This window comes from Armigeres subalbatus, chromosome 2 (assembly GCF_024139115.2).
Source record: "Armigeres subalbatus isolate Guangzhou_Male chromosome 2, GZ_Asu_2, whole genome shotgun sequence".
In the NCBI taxonomy this organism is placed as follows: Eukaryota; Metazoa; Arthropoda; class Insecta; order Diptera; family Culicidae; genus Armigeres; species Armigeres subalbatus.
In genome coordinates this window covers 645,772-661,822 of record NC_085140.1, presented here as the reverse complement: position 1 = coordinate 661,822, position 16,051 = coordinate 645,772, and the positions used below count along the sequence as shown (strand labels likewise).

General features: G+C 38.3%; 1 protein-coding gene across 10 annotated transcripts in view; it reads left to right on the top strand.

The window, feature by feature from the left end:
* Positions 1-16,051, top strand: part of LOC134217381 (pyrokinin-1 receptor-like) — a 213,823-nt gene that overhangs the window by 149,989 nt on the left and 47,783 nt on the right. For all 10 annotated transcript variants that reach the window (XM_062696120.1, XM_062696119.1, XM_062696123.1 and 7 more), the window contains 2 exons: positions 5,137-6,181; positions 14,385-14,605. In XM_062696120.1, the coding sequence (XP_062552104.1) occupies positions 5,290-6,181; positions 14,385-14,605 (1,113 nt within the window). In that variant the 5' untranslated portion in view covers positions 5,137-5,289. The remainder of the gene's footprint in view (positions 1-5,136; positions 6,182-14,384; positions 14,606-16,051) is intronic.

Below are 16,051 nucleotides of genomic sequence, written 5' to 3'. Positions count from 1 at the left end.
ATACAACGAAATTCTTCTTAGTGTTGCTGGCGGTGTTTGCTGGGGACTTGTAACCGATGCTTACAGCAAATGAAAGACATGTTTTATCAAACATTAGCAAAAAAGCTGAAATAGGGTAACGGTACTAATGGTAGAGGTATTAGTAGATCCACAAACGAAAATGTTTTAAAAAAATAATTGATAATTATGGGAATTTACAACTTTAATATCTTGGCCAATAGATAAATTAATCAATTAGGTAATAAAAATGATATTGATGTCATATAACATCATCATCTTCTTCTTCTTATTGGCATTACATCCGCACACTAGGACAGAGCCGCCTCGCAACTTAGTGTTCATTGAGCACTTCCACAGTTACCAATCCGAAAATTGCCTAGACCGGCACTGGGAGTCGAACCCAGCCACCCTCAGCATGGTCTTGCTTTGTAGCCGCGCGTCTTACCGCACGGCTAAGCAGGGCTCATTTAACAACAACAACTAACAAATATGACGGCCGCTCGACAACGGACCAGATCTTTACTGTACGGCAAATCCTTCAAAAATGCCGTGAATACCAGGTCCCAACGCACCATCTGTTCGTTGATTTCAAGGCGGCATACGACAGTATAGACCGCGTAGAGCTATGGAAAATTATGGACGAGAACAGCTTCCCTGGAAAGCTTACCAGACTGATCAAAGCAACGGTGGATGGTGTGCAAAACTGTGTGAAGATCTCGGGCGAACACTCCAGTTCGTTCGAATCGCGCCGGGGACTAAGACAAGGTGATGGACTTCCGTGCCTGTTGTTCAACATTGCGCTAGAAGGTGTCATGCGGAGAGCCGGGTGTAACAGGTGCAGAACGACTTGGCGAGCGTGGGGCGTATTCGAGGATGGAGAGATGCGGCCTCGAACCGTGTATTGTGGCGTCAAATTGTTGATTCAGTGTTATCTGTATAGATGTAGACTAAATAAATGAAATGAATGAACTAACAAATATTGCTCGCACCACTAATGGGTACAATGTTCCTTTAGGGGCGGTAAAATAATTTTGGTTCCCATAGTGGTGCTACCCATTGATTTCTTATGAGACTCACCACTATTGGTAAAGTTGAACCACTATAGGTGAAAGGGAGTCAATTTTATTAAAGAAAATTATTGATTTCAATAGTTTTTCAAGCGAAACCTTAGGATAAGTTGTATTGCACAGGATAAGTTGTATAAGCGTGGGCCCTCCTTAGCCGTGCGGTAAGACGCGTGGCTACAAAGCAAGACCATGCTGAGGGTGGCTGGGTTCGATTCCCGGTGCCGGTCTAGGCAATTTTCGGATTGGAAATTGCCTCGACTCCCCTGGGCATAAAAGTATCATCGTGTTAGCCTCATGATATACGAATGCAGAAATGGTAACCTGGCTTAGAAACCTCGCAGTTAATAACTGTGGAAGTGCTTAATGAACACTAAGCTGCGAGGCGGCTCTGTCCCAGTGTTGGGATGTAATGCCAATAAGAAGAAGAAGAAGAAGTTGTATAAGCACGATGCATCAACTGAAACCACCCGTATCACAATAGATCTAACAAATGGTCGCAGTGATTAAAATACCCAACAAGGAAAAAAAACTGAAACCACCGTTTATAATTATGATGAATCTCATTAAAACCCCTCTACCTCCACTATTGGTGCTACCTCCACTAAGGGTACGGTTACCCTATATATTAATTTATAGATTACAACATTATTATAATAGTTGAATTTCATTCTTCTTCTTAATCTCCACACTAGCTGTTTGTTATAATTAATGGTTTTTTTTTAAAACACCTCGATAAACTTTAAAAAAACCCTAGTTATAGGGGTGCTCAAGTGGGGGCCTCCTTAGCCGTGCGGTAAGACGCGCAGCTACAAAGCAAGACCATGCTGAGGGTGGCTGGGTTCGATTCCCGGTGCCGGTCTAGGCAATTTTCGGATTGGAAATTGTCTCGACTTCCCTGGGCATAAAAGTATCATCGTGCTAGCCTCATGATATACGAATGCAAAAATGGTAACCTGGCTTAGAAACCTCGCAGTTAATAACTGTGGAAGTGCTTAATGAACACTAAGCTGCGAGGCGGCTCTGTCCCAGTGTGGGAAGTAATGCCAATAAGAAGAAGAAGAAGAAGAAGAAGGGGTGCTCAAGTGATAATTTGAAATTGTACACACCGTACACATCGTAGTTGCTACTCCGTAATTATCTAGAACTTGCCCTAAACTTGTCCTGAACTTGTCTTAAAAGGATTACTGTGACCTATGTACGACCAAGTCCAGTCATATATAAGTTGCTGCAACCAAATCGGCCTTTATTGTGCTACTCGAGTGCGAAATTGTACAGAGAATAAAATGAATAGAACTTAGGGTTAGCTAACCATTATCAATGTACACATTTTGCAAGCCCATATATTTTTAGTCAATGGCGGCACCGGCCACGCCCTCACACTGAGAAATATTTTGTAGTGAAAACTACCATTTTAGGGGTAATATAAAGAACAGTACCGATGTTTTTCAACCGAAGTCTCAATCGTCTAAAAATAACTAAAATATGGTCTATCTCACTATAAAATTAGTATATTCAACCGCTTTCATGGTTATGCTTACTGAGAAAATATAGTAAAAATCAACTATTTTGTTTGAGTCTATGCTAAAAAACAATTTTTATGGTAAAATTGAAAATAATATCAATCAGTTTTACTACATTTATGGTAAAATTAGGCGATTTATCTCTTCGGTTGAAAAACGTCGGTACTTTGTACTAATTCGGTACCAATCACTTTATCACGTTCCGATTGATAACACGCTCGATCGCGCACAGAATTATTATTTGCACTTTGAAGCAGATTCTGTTTCACTTCGCGGAAGACCCGATAACACGTTCTATTGTGCACTGAATAATCATCTTCCTGCAGGAACCATTGCAAAGTTCCCTAGATAATCTGAATGTTTGGGCTAGAAGTTTGCACCGCAAAAACTCAGTTGATTGTGTTTACTAAGCAACGGTACCATGCTCAATTGTAATTCAAGCTCCATGGAAAGATGGCATTAACCAATCTTCATATTTTAAATACCTTGGAATCTATTTGATACTTAATGTACATGTGAACTTCATTTTGATTATTTGACAGACATGCTTGAACTGAATCGCCTTTCAAGACTACTTATTGGAAGATCTTACATAGAATTCTAAACAAATGTGGAACAAGCATCATACATAAGCACTTTTCTAAAATGATTGAACTGAATCGCTTTTCAAGACTCCTAAGTCTCCTATATCCCAGTCACATTCCTTTAGATCTTTGTATTCCACCTAGAGTTCCCTTCTCCAACGACAGATCCTAATTTGAATACGATGTGCCCATGAAACATGATTTTCAAAGATAATCAGATCATCTTCGACATCTAGTTCAATCAAAGTAGATTGCCTATCTTCCGAGTATTGGGCAACCCGACTTGGACATCAATTTTCTGAAAATTCAGATGTGAATATGTACATTATGTGGAAGATTATGATTTGAAGAATGTATTAGAGGTAACCACTTTCCTTCGATGGGACTCGAACCCACGACCGTCAGTACGCTAGACTGGTGCTTTGAACCAACTAAGTAAGCTACGAAGGACAGGACCGAGGTTGCACACCTTCAAAGTGCAACTGCCAACCTTGTGGCCCGAGATAAACAACCTTTCAATATACGAAAATTACTTTAAGCTTTTAGTAGAATGTATTTACTTTTCATAAGTCGAGTTTGTACAATTCCATTTAATTCCAAGTTGAGTCAAGCACGAGACACTGAAGACGAACTTACTGTTGTGGTTGAAATACGTATCTGTCAAAGGTACAATAAAGTAGTGGAATTAAATGGAATTGTACAAACTCGTCTTATGACAAGAAACCTTTCAAGGAAAAACGAAGCATTTCGGAGATTGTGATGGTCTAGATGCAGACTATCTAAAATTTCCATTAAATGCCCAACATTCAAATTTGCCTTTCTGTCGGGTAGCTCTGTCCATTTAGATTTTAGAAGATGTTTCAAGTCGAACCATTCCACGAGCACAACGCCACGCTACACCGTCCCTGACGCCAAATGCCCGGATTAGCTGAAATTCCTTGATCCCAAATCCTAAGCACCTTCCTTAAACATTGTTTGGTGTTCTCCTTCTTATTGGCACTACATCCCCCACTGGGACATTGCCGCCACGCGGCTTAGTGTTCTCTAAGTACTTCCACAGTTATTAACTGCGAGGTTTCTAAGCCAAGTTACCATTTTTGCATTCGTATATCATGAGGCTAACACGATGATACTTTAAGCCCAGGGTAGTCGAGACAATTTCCAAACCGAAAATTGCCTAGACCGGGCACCGGGAATCTAACCCAGCCACCCTTAGCATGGTCTTGCTTTAATGCCGCGCATCTTACCGCTAGGCTAAGGAGGGCCCCTATTGTTTAATGTTACATGTTTATAAATCTACGAATGAAAAAAAAAATCAATCTAAATGCAAATTCATAACTTCTGACTTTCAATCAGAAATATATTCCTCGACGTATTGGCCCGCTTAATAGGTTTTTTTTTTCAAGGGAAAAGCTGTCTGCCGTTCCGTTTGAAAAAGCTTTTCGCTTGAAAAAGACTCAATATAAATGAATCGAAACGTCGGACAATATATTTCAGATTGAAAGAGCCAGAAAATAGAAATATGAATTTTATTTGATTTTCAAGGGAAAAGTTATCTGTCATTCCCGTTAAAAACATTTTTCCTTGAAAAAGACCCAATAAACGGGTCGAAACGTCGGGCAATGCAAATATATACCTGTTTGAATATATTTTTTTGACTAGAAAAACCAAAAAGGCAAAAATAGTAACAAACATCCCAGTGGGACTCTAATCAATTAAATCCAAATTTTCCTTATTGCAAAAAATAGTAAATGCAAAACTGGGAATATCCAGGGGAATATCCATATGCATGGGAGTTCATGGGAATATCCATATGCACTCGTAGTACATATTTATTCAATTCATCAAGCCTTGTTGGACTTGTGCTGTAGTAATCGTCTTTTTGCAACTAGTGCATAAAAAAGCAATAAAATGGTAGTGCTGTTATGATTAATGTATTGTTCTATTTCTCTCATTTATTTACAGAGCTCCTGAAAATAGAATCAATGGTGACTGAGTTATGAAAGTACAAATTGTTAGTGGTTGTGAATTGAAGGTGCAAAAATCAAAAATTAGCGGAAGTTAATATATCTAAAAAAATGGAAAGGACGCATTAAGATTGTTGTGACCGATTACAAAATGCTCAGTGCAACATCAACGAATGCAACAGAACCATCGACAATGCAAGTCGTGAACGAAAGCTTCCTATCTGTGATAAATAACGGCACCAATGTGTTAGATCACTCGAGCATATCTCTAAATAGTGCATCGCTTAACCATAGTGAAATTGAATGGTCTATCGACAATGCATCAATTTTCTTCGGTCCCAAGAGAGATCCACTGTACGTGGTCATCCCGATGACAATAATTTATGTGCTGATTTTTATCACTGGAGTAATTGGTAACATCAGCACATGCATCGTGATATCGAAAAACAAATCAATGCACACGGCAACCAATTACTACTTGTTCAGTTTGGCGGTTTCTGACTTTTTGCTGCTAATATCCGGTGTGCCACAGGAAATTTACTTTATCTGGAGCAAATACCCCTACATATTCGGAGAATTGTTCTGTGTTGCAAGGGGGATCGCAGCGGAAACATCGGCTAATGCCACTGTGCTCACAATTACGGCCTTCACCATTGAAAGATACGTGGCCATTTGTCATCCATTCCTCTCGCACACAATGTCGAAACTTTCCCGGGCTATCCGGTTTATTTTCGCTATTTGGCTGGTAGCCATCATATCCGCCGTGCCCCAGGCGCTACAATTCGGCGTAACCAATCAGTCGGGGGTGGATCAATGTGTGGTGAAGCGAATAATTATTCAGCACTCTTTCGAGTTATCGACGTTTCTATTTTTCTTCGCTCCCATGACGCTGATTACGGTTCTCTACGCTTTGATTGGATTGAAGCTGCGGTCTTCCACGCTGATGCAACGGGATGGCACGCTGCAGAGGAGGAGTAACGCATGTCCCAACGCCCGGCAGCAAGGCACTAGCCAAGGAACGAGACGCGTCCTGAAGATGCTGAGTACGTAACTTAGAGTGATAGGCAATCGTATAAAACTTTGATGATACTACCTGGAACAGCATTACCGGGAAGGCTTAATTGATTAAAGTTAACGCTCCAGGAAGGATTTTCTTCAAAGGCTATCCTTTTTTCTTTGTGTATAAATCAATCATTATTATTTTGAAAGTTTATCTACAAAAGAATAATAATTTTATTATACCGCCGTTCTACGCATAGCTGCCCCACGTTACTTTTGATAAAATCAAAATCAAACTAATTTCAGAATCGAATGGATTTGAAAATATACCAATATTTCTGGAATGTAATGAGCATAGGCAATACTTTTTCAAAACATAATACGGTTTCCTTCTTATATAAACGTTTTTCAGTCTTCGTTATCATCAAACGACAATTTTGACTCAAGTTTGGATTTTTTTTATCAAAGGTAATACGGGATATTTATGCGTAGAAAGGCAGCATAGGTTATCAATTATACCAATACAAGGTACTATGATGACCAGATTTTTTTTCCTTTTTTGTCCAAGTTTTGGAAGTCCATAGAGGAATTATTCTCAATATTATTAAATCATTATTCCAAATGGTTTGGTAGTCCTTAATCACTCACTTATGCCCGGCACAACGTACCGTATATACATTTTCAGGGCAAAGCCTTCAATTGCTTTTTATTTGTGCTGTTTTGGTTTCCATAACGTACTTTTGTCGACAGATTTTCTAATGAACAAAAAAGGCATCCCCACCGCTAGGGAGGAGTAGGATTGCCAATCCGGAGATCTTCTTCTTCTTCTTCTTCTTCTAATTGGCATTACATCCCCACACTGGGACAGAGCCGCCTCGCAGCTTAGTGTTCATTAAGCACTTCCACAGTCATTAACTGCGAGGTTCCTAAGCCAGGTTACCATTTTTGCATTCGTATATCATGAGGCTAGCACGATGATACTTTTATGCCCAGGGAAGTCGAGACAGTTTCCAATCCGAAAATTGCCTAGACCGGCACTGGGAATCGAACCCAGCCACCCTCAGCATGGTCTTGCTTTGTAGCCGCGCGTCTTACCGCATGGCTAAGGAGGGCCCCCGCCAATCCGGAGATGGCGAGTTCGATTCTCGATCCGGTCCTAGGATGTTTTCAGGTTGGAACATTCTCGACACCCTGGGCATAGTGTATCCATTGTTCTTGCCCCACAAGATACATATTCATGTAATGGGGCCATAGAAAAGCTTTCAATTAATAACTGAGGAAATGCTAATAGAATGCTAAGTTGAAAAGAAGACCAAGTTCCAGTTGGAATGTAGTGTCATTGAAGAAGAAGAACATCTACTTTCCATCTACTGTTCCGAACGTCAGAAAACTTTCCCGTAGAAAACCAAAAGAACTTTACCATTGAAATTATAATAATTTTCATGAAAATTAAGCTAAATTTCCAAAGATTTATTACTTGAAGTTTCCCCGCAAAATGAAAAATTTCTTTAAGAAATTCTAAAATATTTGCCCTCGAACTTTTGATCGATTGGTTTCTTTATTTTGGTGTTTTATTTATTTAAAAAATAAGTTCAACACTGATCTCAAAATTTGAGAAAAATTCTCTTTTCTGAGATTTTTCCGTAGAAATTCCAAAGAATCATCGACTTTAAAGCCATTTTTTTTTGGAGATCAAAAATCCAAATTACCCCCTAGATTCTGAAGAAACCTTGCGCGACAGTAGGAACGTTGATACATATTGACAATACTCAACATCGTCGGACAGTCAATGTTGTGGAGCATGATATCGGACACGGATAAACATCTTGCTATAGCTAAAGATGTCAAATAAATCAATCCACTGCGATGTATACTGGGGAAGGTGGATGGGATCATTCCACGGTAGTCGACAAAGTGCAAATCGAATGAAATTTCGTTCAATTCGCTCGATCCGATTGCTCTGCACTACATGATATAGAGCCCACATAAGAAGAGCCTATTCCACTGTACTGTGGACCAGGGCAAAGTAGAGAGTTTTCAAGCAGTATATATCTTAACACTCTTAAGCGTTTCGTTTTATAAATTCTAGCATTGCTATAGCAATGTCCCAATAATGAAATATGAAGTGCTCAGGATGGAAAGCATGAGAGACTTATGTTTCAACGATTTTCAACAATCTTGTAGATTCATAATTTCTGAGATGGCGGGTTCGACTTTTGGTCCGGTCTATGATGTTTTCGGGTTGGAAACATTCTCGACGCCCTTGGTATAGTGTATCTATTGTACTTGCCACACAAGACACACACTCAAGCAATGACGGTCATGGAAAAACTTTAAATTAATAACTTTAGTCATTGAAGAAGAAAAAGCGTTGCTTACGCCTTGGCGGTTGCAGTAGTTTTATGCAGATTGTAGTCGAGCCTGGAATCCAGTTGGACGCCAAGGTCCTTGACTGTGCTTACTCTTGTGATACTGGCGGCAGACTTACTATAATCGCCGTCGGACGAACTTTTCGATCTACTGAACGATAATATGTTGCATTTTTGGACCTTGATTTCCATTCAATTTAGCGTGAACCAGTTTACCAATGCGTCGAGGGCAGCTAGAGGCCCTAGCATTCTACCAAAGATGGCACCACTGGAAAGAATTTCAAGTCATCAGCGAACGTCGATTTCGGGGATTTAATTTTGGTGCAGAGATCATTCTCAAAAATCACGAATATAAGTGGCTTTCTTTAGGTCCGTCTAAAGAGATAGCGAAGAGTCCGAGTCACGATGTTCCTTTTTTTTTTTTTTTTTTTTTTTTTTTTTTTTTTTTATTTAACTATTTTTATTTGCTAATTATCTAATACATGCATTTATCTCTTAGACTAGGTGTTCCGTGTTTTCTTAACACTATCATCCTTATTTGCTATGTTACGCTTTTAGTTATTATTAATACATTTCAATTGCCTCTGGCAGTTAGGATATTTCCTCTGGTTGAATTAAACCATGTAGGAATTACAATGTTTTCTACTTAAACTAAACTTAACCTAATTTATACTAAGAGTACAAGGAGTTAATCGTTGCAATAGAAGATTGCAACGATTTTAGTCTAAAATTGGAAATTATTTTTTTGGACATTTGTTGCAATGTCTCAATATTAGAAATTCTATGAAGTTCATTGGTACTATACCACGGAGGCAACTTCAGAATCATTTTCAAAATTTTATTTTGAATCCTCTGAAGTGCCTTCTTTCTGGTATTGCAGCAACTAGTCCATATTGGCACAGCATACAACATGGCTGGTCTAAAAATTTGTTTGTAAATCAAAAGTTTGTTCTTAAGACAAAGTTTTGATTTTCTGTTTATAAGTGGATATAGACACTTAATATATTTGTTACATTTGGCTTGAAGGCCTTCAATGTGATTTTTAAAGGTTAATTTTTGATCTAGCAGAAGTCCTAAATATTTAGCTTCGCTAGACCAATTAATTGGAACCCCATTCATAGTGACAATATGTCTGCTAGAAGGTTTCAAATAAGAAGCTCTCGGCTTATGTGGGAAAATTATAAGCTGAGTTTTGGAAGCATTCGGGGAAATTTTCCATTTTTGCAAGTAAGTGGAGAAAATATCCAAACTTTTTTGCAATCTACTACAAATGACACGAAGGCTTCGCCCTTTGGCTGAGAGACCTGTGTCATCTGCAAACAAAGATTTTTGACACCCTGGTGGTAAATCAGGTAAGTCAGAAGTAAAAATGTTATACAATATGGGCCCCAGTATGCTGCCTTGGGGGACACCAGCTCTAACAGGTAATCTATCAGATTTAGAATTCTGATAGTTTACCTGCAGTGAGCGATCTGATAAATAATTTTGGATCAGTTTAATAATGTACAGAGGAAAATTAAAATTCATCAATTTTACAATCAAACCTTCATGCCAAACACTGTCAAATGCAGCTCAAATGCAGTCAAGAGCAACTCCAGTCGAATATCCTTCAGATTTGTTGAGCCGAATTAAGTTCGTAACTCTTAATAACTGATGAGTGGTTGAATGCCCATGGCGAAAACCAAATTGCTCATCAGCAAAAATAGAATTGTCATTAATATGAACCATCATTCTATTTAAAATAATCTTTTCAAACAGTTTGCTTATTGAAGAAAGCAAACTGATTGAGCGATAACTAGAAGCCTCAGCTGGATTTTTGTCCGGCTTTATAATTGGAACAACTTTGGTGTTTTTCCATTTATCTGGGAAGAATGACAATTGAAAACATTTGTTAAATAAATTAACCAAAAAGGATAAAGAGCTCTCAGGAAGTTTTTTGATAAGTATGTAGAAAATACCATCATCACCCGGGGCTTTCATATTTTTAAATTTTCTAGTAATAGATCTCACTTCATCCAAATTAGTTCCCGACGAAGGGTCAAAAACATTCTCTTGATTGAGAATGTCTTCGAAGCTCCGTGTAACCTGATCCTCAATTGGACTAGTGAGACCTAGACTAAAATTATGGGCACTCTCAAACTGCTGAGCAAGTTTTTGAGCCTTTTCGCCATTTGTTAATAAAATTTTATTTCCCTCTTCAAGCGCTGGAATTGGCTTTTGAGGTTTTTTAAGAATTTTCGTTAATTTCCAAAAGGGTTTCGAACTGGGATCCAACTTCGAGACATTATTCTCAAAGTTGGTATTTCTCAGAATAGCGAAACGTTTTTTAATTTCATTTTGCAAATCTCGCCAAATAACTTTCAAAGCGGGATCGCGAGTTCTTTGGTATTGCCTTCGCCTCACATTTTTAAGACGGATCAGAAGCTGAAGATCGTCGTCAATAATAATGGAGTTGAATTTAATTTCACATTTAGCAATTGCAATGCCTCTGGCTTCGACAATTAAATTTGTCAAAGATACGAGAGCATTATCAATATCACTTTTGGTATCGAGAGGAATATCAACATCAAAATTCCTATCGATATACGTTTTATATAAATCCCAATCAGCTCTATGATAATTAAAAGTAGAGCTGATTGGATTATAAATGGCTTCTTGTGAGATTTCAAATGTCACAGGAAGGTGATCAGAGTCAAAGTCAGCATGAGTTACCAATTGGCCACACAGCTGACTTGAATCCGTTAAAACTAAATCAATTGTAGAAGGATTTCGACTGGAAGAAAAACAAGTAGGGCCATTGGGATATTGAATAGTATAATATCCCGCAGAACAATCTTCAAATAAAATTTTACCATTGGAATTGCTTTGAGCATTATTCCATGAACGGTGTTTGGCATTGAAGTCACCAATTACGAAGAATTTTGATTTGTTGCGAGTCAGAATTTGAAGATCAGCTTTCAACAAATTCTTTTGCTGCCCATTGCATTGAAAAGGCAAATAGGCTGCAATGAAGGAAAATTGTCCAAAATTTGTTTCAACAGAAACTCCCAAGGTTTCAAAAATTTATGTTTGATACGTCTATTTATGACGATGGTGACACCACCACAGGCGCTGTCAAGACTATCATTTCTGTAGATAAAATAGTTTGGATCTCTTTTAATGGAGAGTCCTGGTTTTAAATACGTTTCAGTTATAATGGCAATATGCACATTATGAACTGAAAGGAAGTTAAATAATTCATCTTCCTTACCCTTTAGAGAGCGGGCATTCCAATTTAGAACTTTCACACAATTATTTGGATCCATTGAAACGGAGTCCGATAGCAATTTTTTGTGTGTACTATATACCAACCTGAACAGCTTCAGGAATGGTATTTGCTTTGAACATTGCATCAATCATGTGATGCAATTGTTCAGTTAAAAAATCAAAATCGGAAGCAGTCATGCTACCTGAATCGGCAACATGAGCGTTATTTTCCGTTGGGACATGGGTATAAACCTCATTTTGAGAAGAGAAATTTGGTCTACCAGCAGCGATGTTTGCATACGTAGGTACATTGGAAAAATTGGAATTTACTGAAGTGCTTGCTACCCGTTGACGAGCGGCAAAATTTGTTTGTGAATTGTGGTGGGTATGAATTGCTCGACCGGTAACCGGTTTAGAAATTTGAGCGTTTGAAAAATTTCTACCCGTCGAATCTGGGATCCGATTGGAATTTCCCGTCATCAATTTTGTACGGGAATTCAAAACTTTTTTGCGTGAAGGGCATTCCCAGAAATTGGATTTATGATTGCCCCCACAATTTGCACATTTAAATTTATTGGAATCTTCTCATGCGTCATGGACATGCGTCATGCGTCCTTGGCGTGAGAGGTTCCACCACAAATCATGCATTTAGCATCCATGTGACAATGTTTGGTTCCGTGACCCCACTTTTGGCACTTACGGCACTGAGTGGGGTTTTGGAAATTTCCCCCAGGCCTGCGGAAATGTTCCCATGAAACACGGACATGGGACATAATACAGGCCTTTTCCAAACTTTTCATATTATTTAGTTCACTTTTGTTAAAATGAACTAAATAAAATTCTTGAGAAATGCCCCTTTGGGAAGTACCAGAGTGGGATTTCTTTTTCATCTTAATTACTTGGACTGGCGCAAATCCAAGTAATTGAGAAATTTCAATTTTAATCTCATCCAGTGATTTGTCATCACTGGGGAGACCTTTCAAGACGACTTTGAACAATCGCTCAGTTTTGTCGTCGTATGTGAAGAATTTATGGCGCTTCTCAGTTAAATACTGGAGAAGACGTTTGCGATCGTCAAAGGATCCCGGCAAAACGCGGCAGTCACCCTTCCTAGCAATCTGAAATGAAACCTTGATCCCCTGAAGGTTACTCAAGATTTCATTCCGAAAGCCAGAAAACTCGGCAACAGATACCACAATTGGCGGAATCCGTTGTTTTTTCGCATGAATCGAATCACCTGGGCTAGAGATAGATTCGATTTTCTCAAATTCGTCGTTAATCAAATCGAACTGATTGCTCAGTTCGATAGGAGATGAAATAATGTCAACATTAGAGTTAGAAGGAATATCTGAATTCTCCAGCTTCCTTCTATTTTTTCCGCGCTTGGGCAGGACGGTCTTGAAACCTTGTTTCTTTGAAGGAAGTGGAGAATTCAGAGACTCCCCCTTCCTCTTGTTTTTATTAATGCTCATTGCTGAGCGTGGAGACGTGACCTTCTAAGAGGTTTTTTCCCAGAACGGTGTCCCTGCAGGATTACCACCGCTTGCCGGAATTTTACTTCCGCAAACGGGTCCAACGTAAAACGAAGGCACGGGTCCTTGCAAAGATCGTAACGGGATCGGTGGGTACAAATAGCGCTAAGAAGCACCGTTGAAATTAAAATAGCTTCGGGTAGTATTAAAAACTTCCTTCCGCAAAGAGAGAAAGAACCGCACAGCACGAAAGCACGATGCGGTCTGAACGATGTTCCGGTAATGCGCACGTAGGCTTTACGTTCAATTAGTGTATTATATATTATGATCGATGTTTTACATGGAAAGTGGAGAAAATTCTCTATCTCTATCTAAATATTTATGAAAGTTTTTGAAAGTCTCCATGAAATCCAATAAAAAATCATAAAAATTCAAAGTGCGGAGTTAACTAAACAATCTTTCAGATTCTTAGGAATTCATGAAAACCCTGAAAGGTTATTAAACGATCATTAGCTCCGTGGTAGGTACAACTGAGAGCATGTTGATAACATATTTTGAAGTGAATAGGAACTGATTGAAACTATTAAAGATTTAATTAGATTTTATTGAACTAGTATTTGCTACTAGAATCAAGCAAAGATATTTGAAGATCGTAAGAACTCTCGCAGGTATGGCATGCTGTTTCATTTTTTTTTTTCAATTTATTTTGGGTGCATAATAGTGGTCCTGATAATTTCCCAATTATTGATTGCTTCGTACAAATTATATAAAGGTGTAAAAATTATATGTTTTCTTTTCTTATCACATTTATAATTAAAGGCGTATGTAATATTTTTTTTTGCCATATCTCACTCCAGCGGAACTTCTAACTGCGTTGCATTCTTGTATAACCAAAACAAAGGTTTTAGATTTTTTCTCACGTTTCGACTCTATTTCGAGTCTTCTTCGTTTTCGATTATCCAAGACTGCAACGCCGTTAGAAGTTCCGATATATCAACATAAGTCGAACCACCTCCATCATTTTTCTAACAACAATTTTACCAAAATTCCACTTATACCCCTCTGCTTCTAGTTGCCTCAATTTCAAATGTAACTCGCAAAAATATTCCAGACAGCATTCCGTTTCATGCTATTCTGCTTTTTGCTTTTTTCCCTTACAGTTGCAGTGGTGGTTGCATTCTTCATCTGCTGGGCACCATTCCACGCACAACGGCTGGTCTACATTTACGGTGTCGACAAGGACCATCAGCCCACCGATCCGCTGGTGCTGAAGTTGTTCGTGATTACCACTTACATCTCCGGCATATTGTACTACCTGTCCACCTGCATCAACCCGCTGCTCTACAACATCATGAGCAACAAATTTCGCCAAGCTTTCAAGGTACGTCATTGAACACCTGTGCCACCAATCATAAAAAAAAACTCACAAGTTCGTTCATCACATCTGTGTTCATCAGCATTGGCCATCGTTGCTACTGGTCTATCCTAACTTTTTCTGCAAGCTTGTAATATATTTTTCATTCCTCTTTCGATAATCAATTTTACACCAAAACTCGATTTGTTACATGTGATAGTTTTCAAACATTCAATCATGGTCAAACTATGCATTCGTAAGAGATAATTGCTTACTGCTAATTTATTACAAGGCATATGATGCCAAATAACCGATTATATCAGCCACTTTCATGATGTATGCAATGCATATCACTATGTGAAAACATGGCTTTCACTTTCTGGCTGACTGAAAAAAAAATCTTGGTACCATAGGTCAATTTTTTCCTTTCTGATACGGAACATTACAGATAAGGGAAACCATGGGGTGCCAAATTCATGTCCCTCAATTCAAAATACATATCCAGTTGAGTCATATGTTTGATGTCATGCTTGAAATTCCGAACAACATATTTGTTATAGTTCATATGTCATAATTAAAAGTAAAAAGTATCAAAAATAAAAAATTAAAAGTAAAGGTATATGTTTTTCTTAAAATAGACCTCACTAGTTTAACCTGGAGGATTTATTGGGCGTTAGACATAATTCATATTTCAACTCTTTATCCATAAACTGAGTTTTCATAATATTGTGCATGTGCATTCTTCCGAATCTGTTAAGAGTTTAGATTGAAACAATGATTTATTCAGTCAGTGGCAATAATGTTCACCGAAAGGTTATTTCATTACAAAAAGTAGAACCACATATCTCGGGTACTTATTCAAAATGACGTATGAGATTTTGTAAACAAAGATTCAAACGTCGATTTGTCCAATCTGATGGCACTCCCACGCAAACCAACACCACCAACAGGTAGCCGAAGGCTTCCCCTACCTGTCTGTGGTGATGGTTTGCGTGGGAGTGCTATCAGATTCGTCAAATCGACGTTTGAATCTTTGTTTACAAAATCACATACGTCCTTTTGAATAAGTACCCGAGATATATCTTATCACTCTTGAGCGTATTCCCTCTTTAGACACGATTTTTTTTATCGTGATCTCAGTAACTTTAGTCAAGATTCACTTAACAGAGCTCAGAGCTTATATTTCTGTCGAGATCTCAGTAAAATTGATGATTGCCAAAACCCTGCAAATAGTTAGCTGAACACAAATGTGTTTTTGATAACTCAAACGAATGTTAAGTAAATACCAACCAAACAATTTGATAAATTATATTTTTGTAGATTTATTGTATTATAATTACCCAATTTCTTATCTCCGTGATGCTTGAAGCAATTTAGCTTAGGAACGTTTCTACTATCTGATACGCTTTTCATGGAATGGCTTTGGATTGCGCAACTGCCAATATAAAATAGATTTTATGGGTTGCGTTTTCG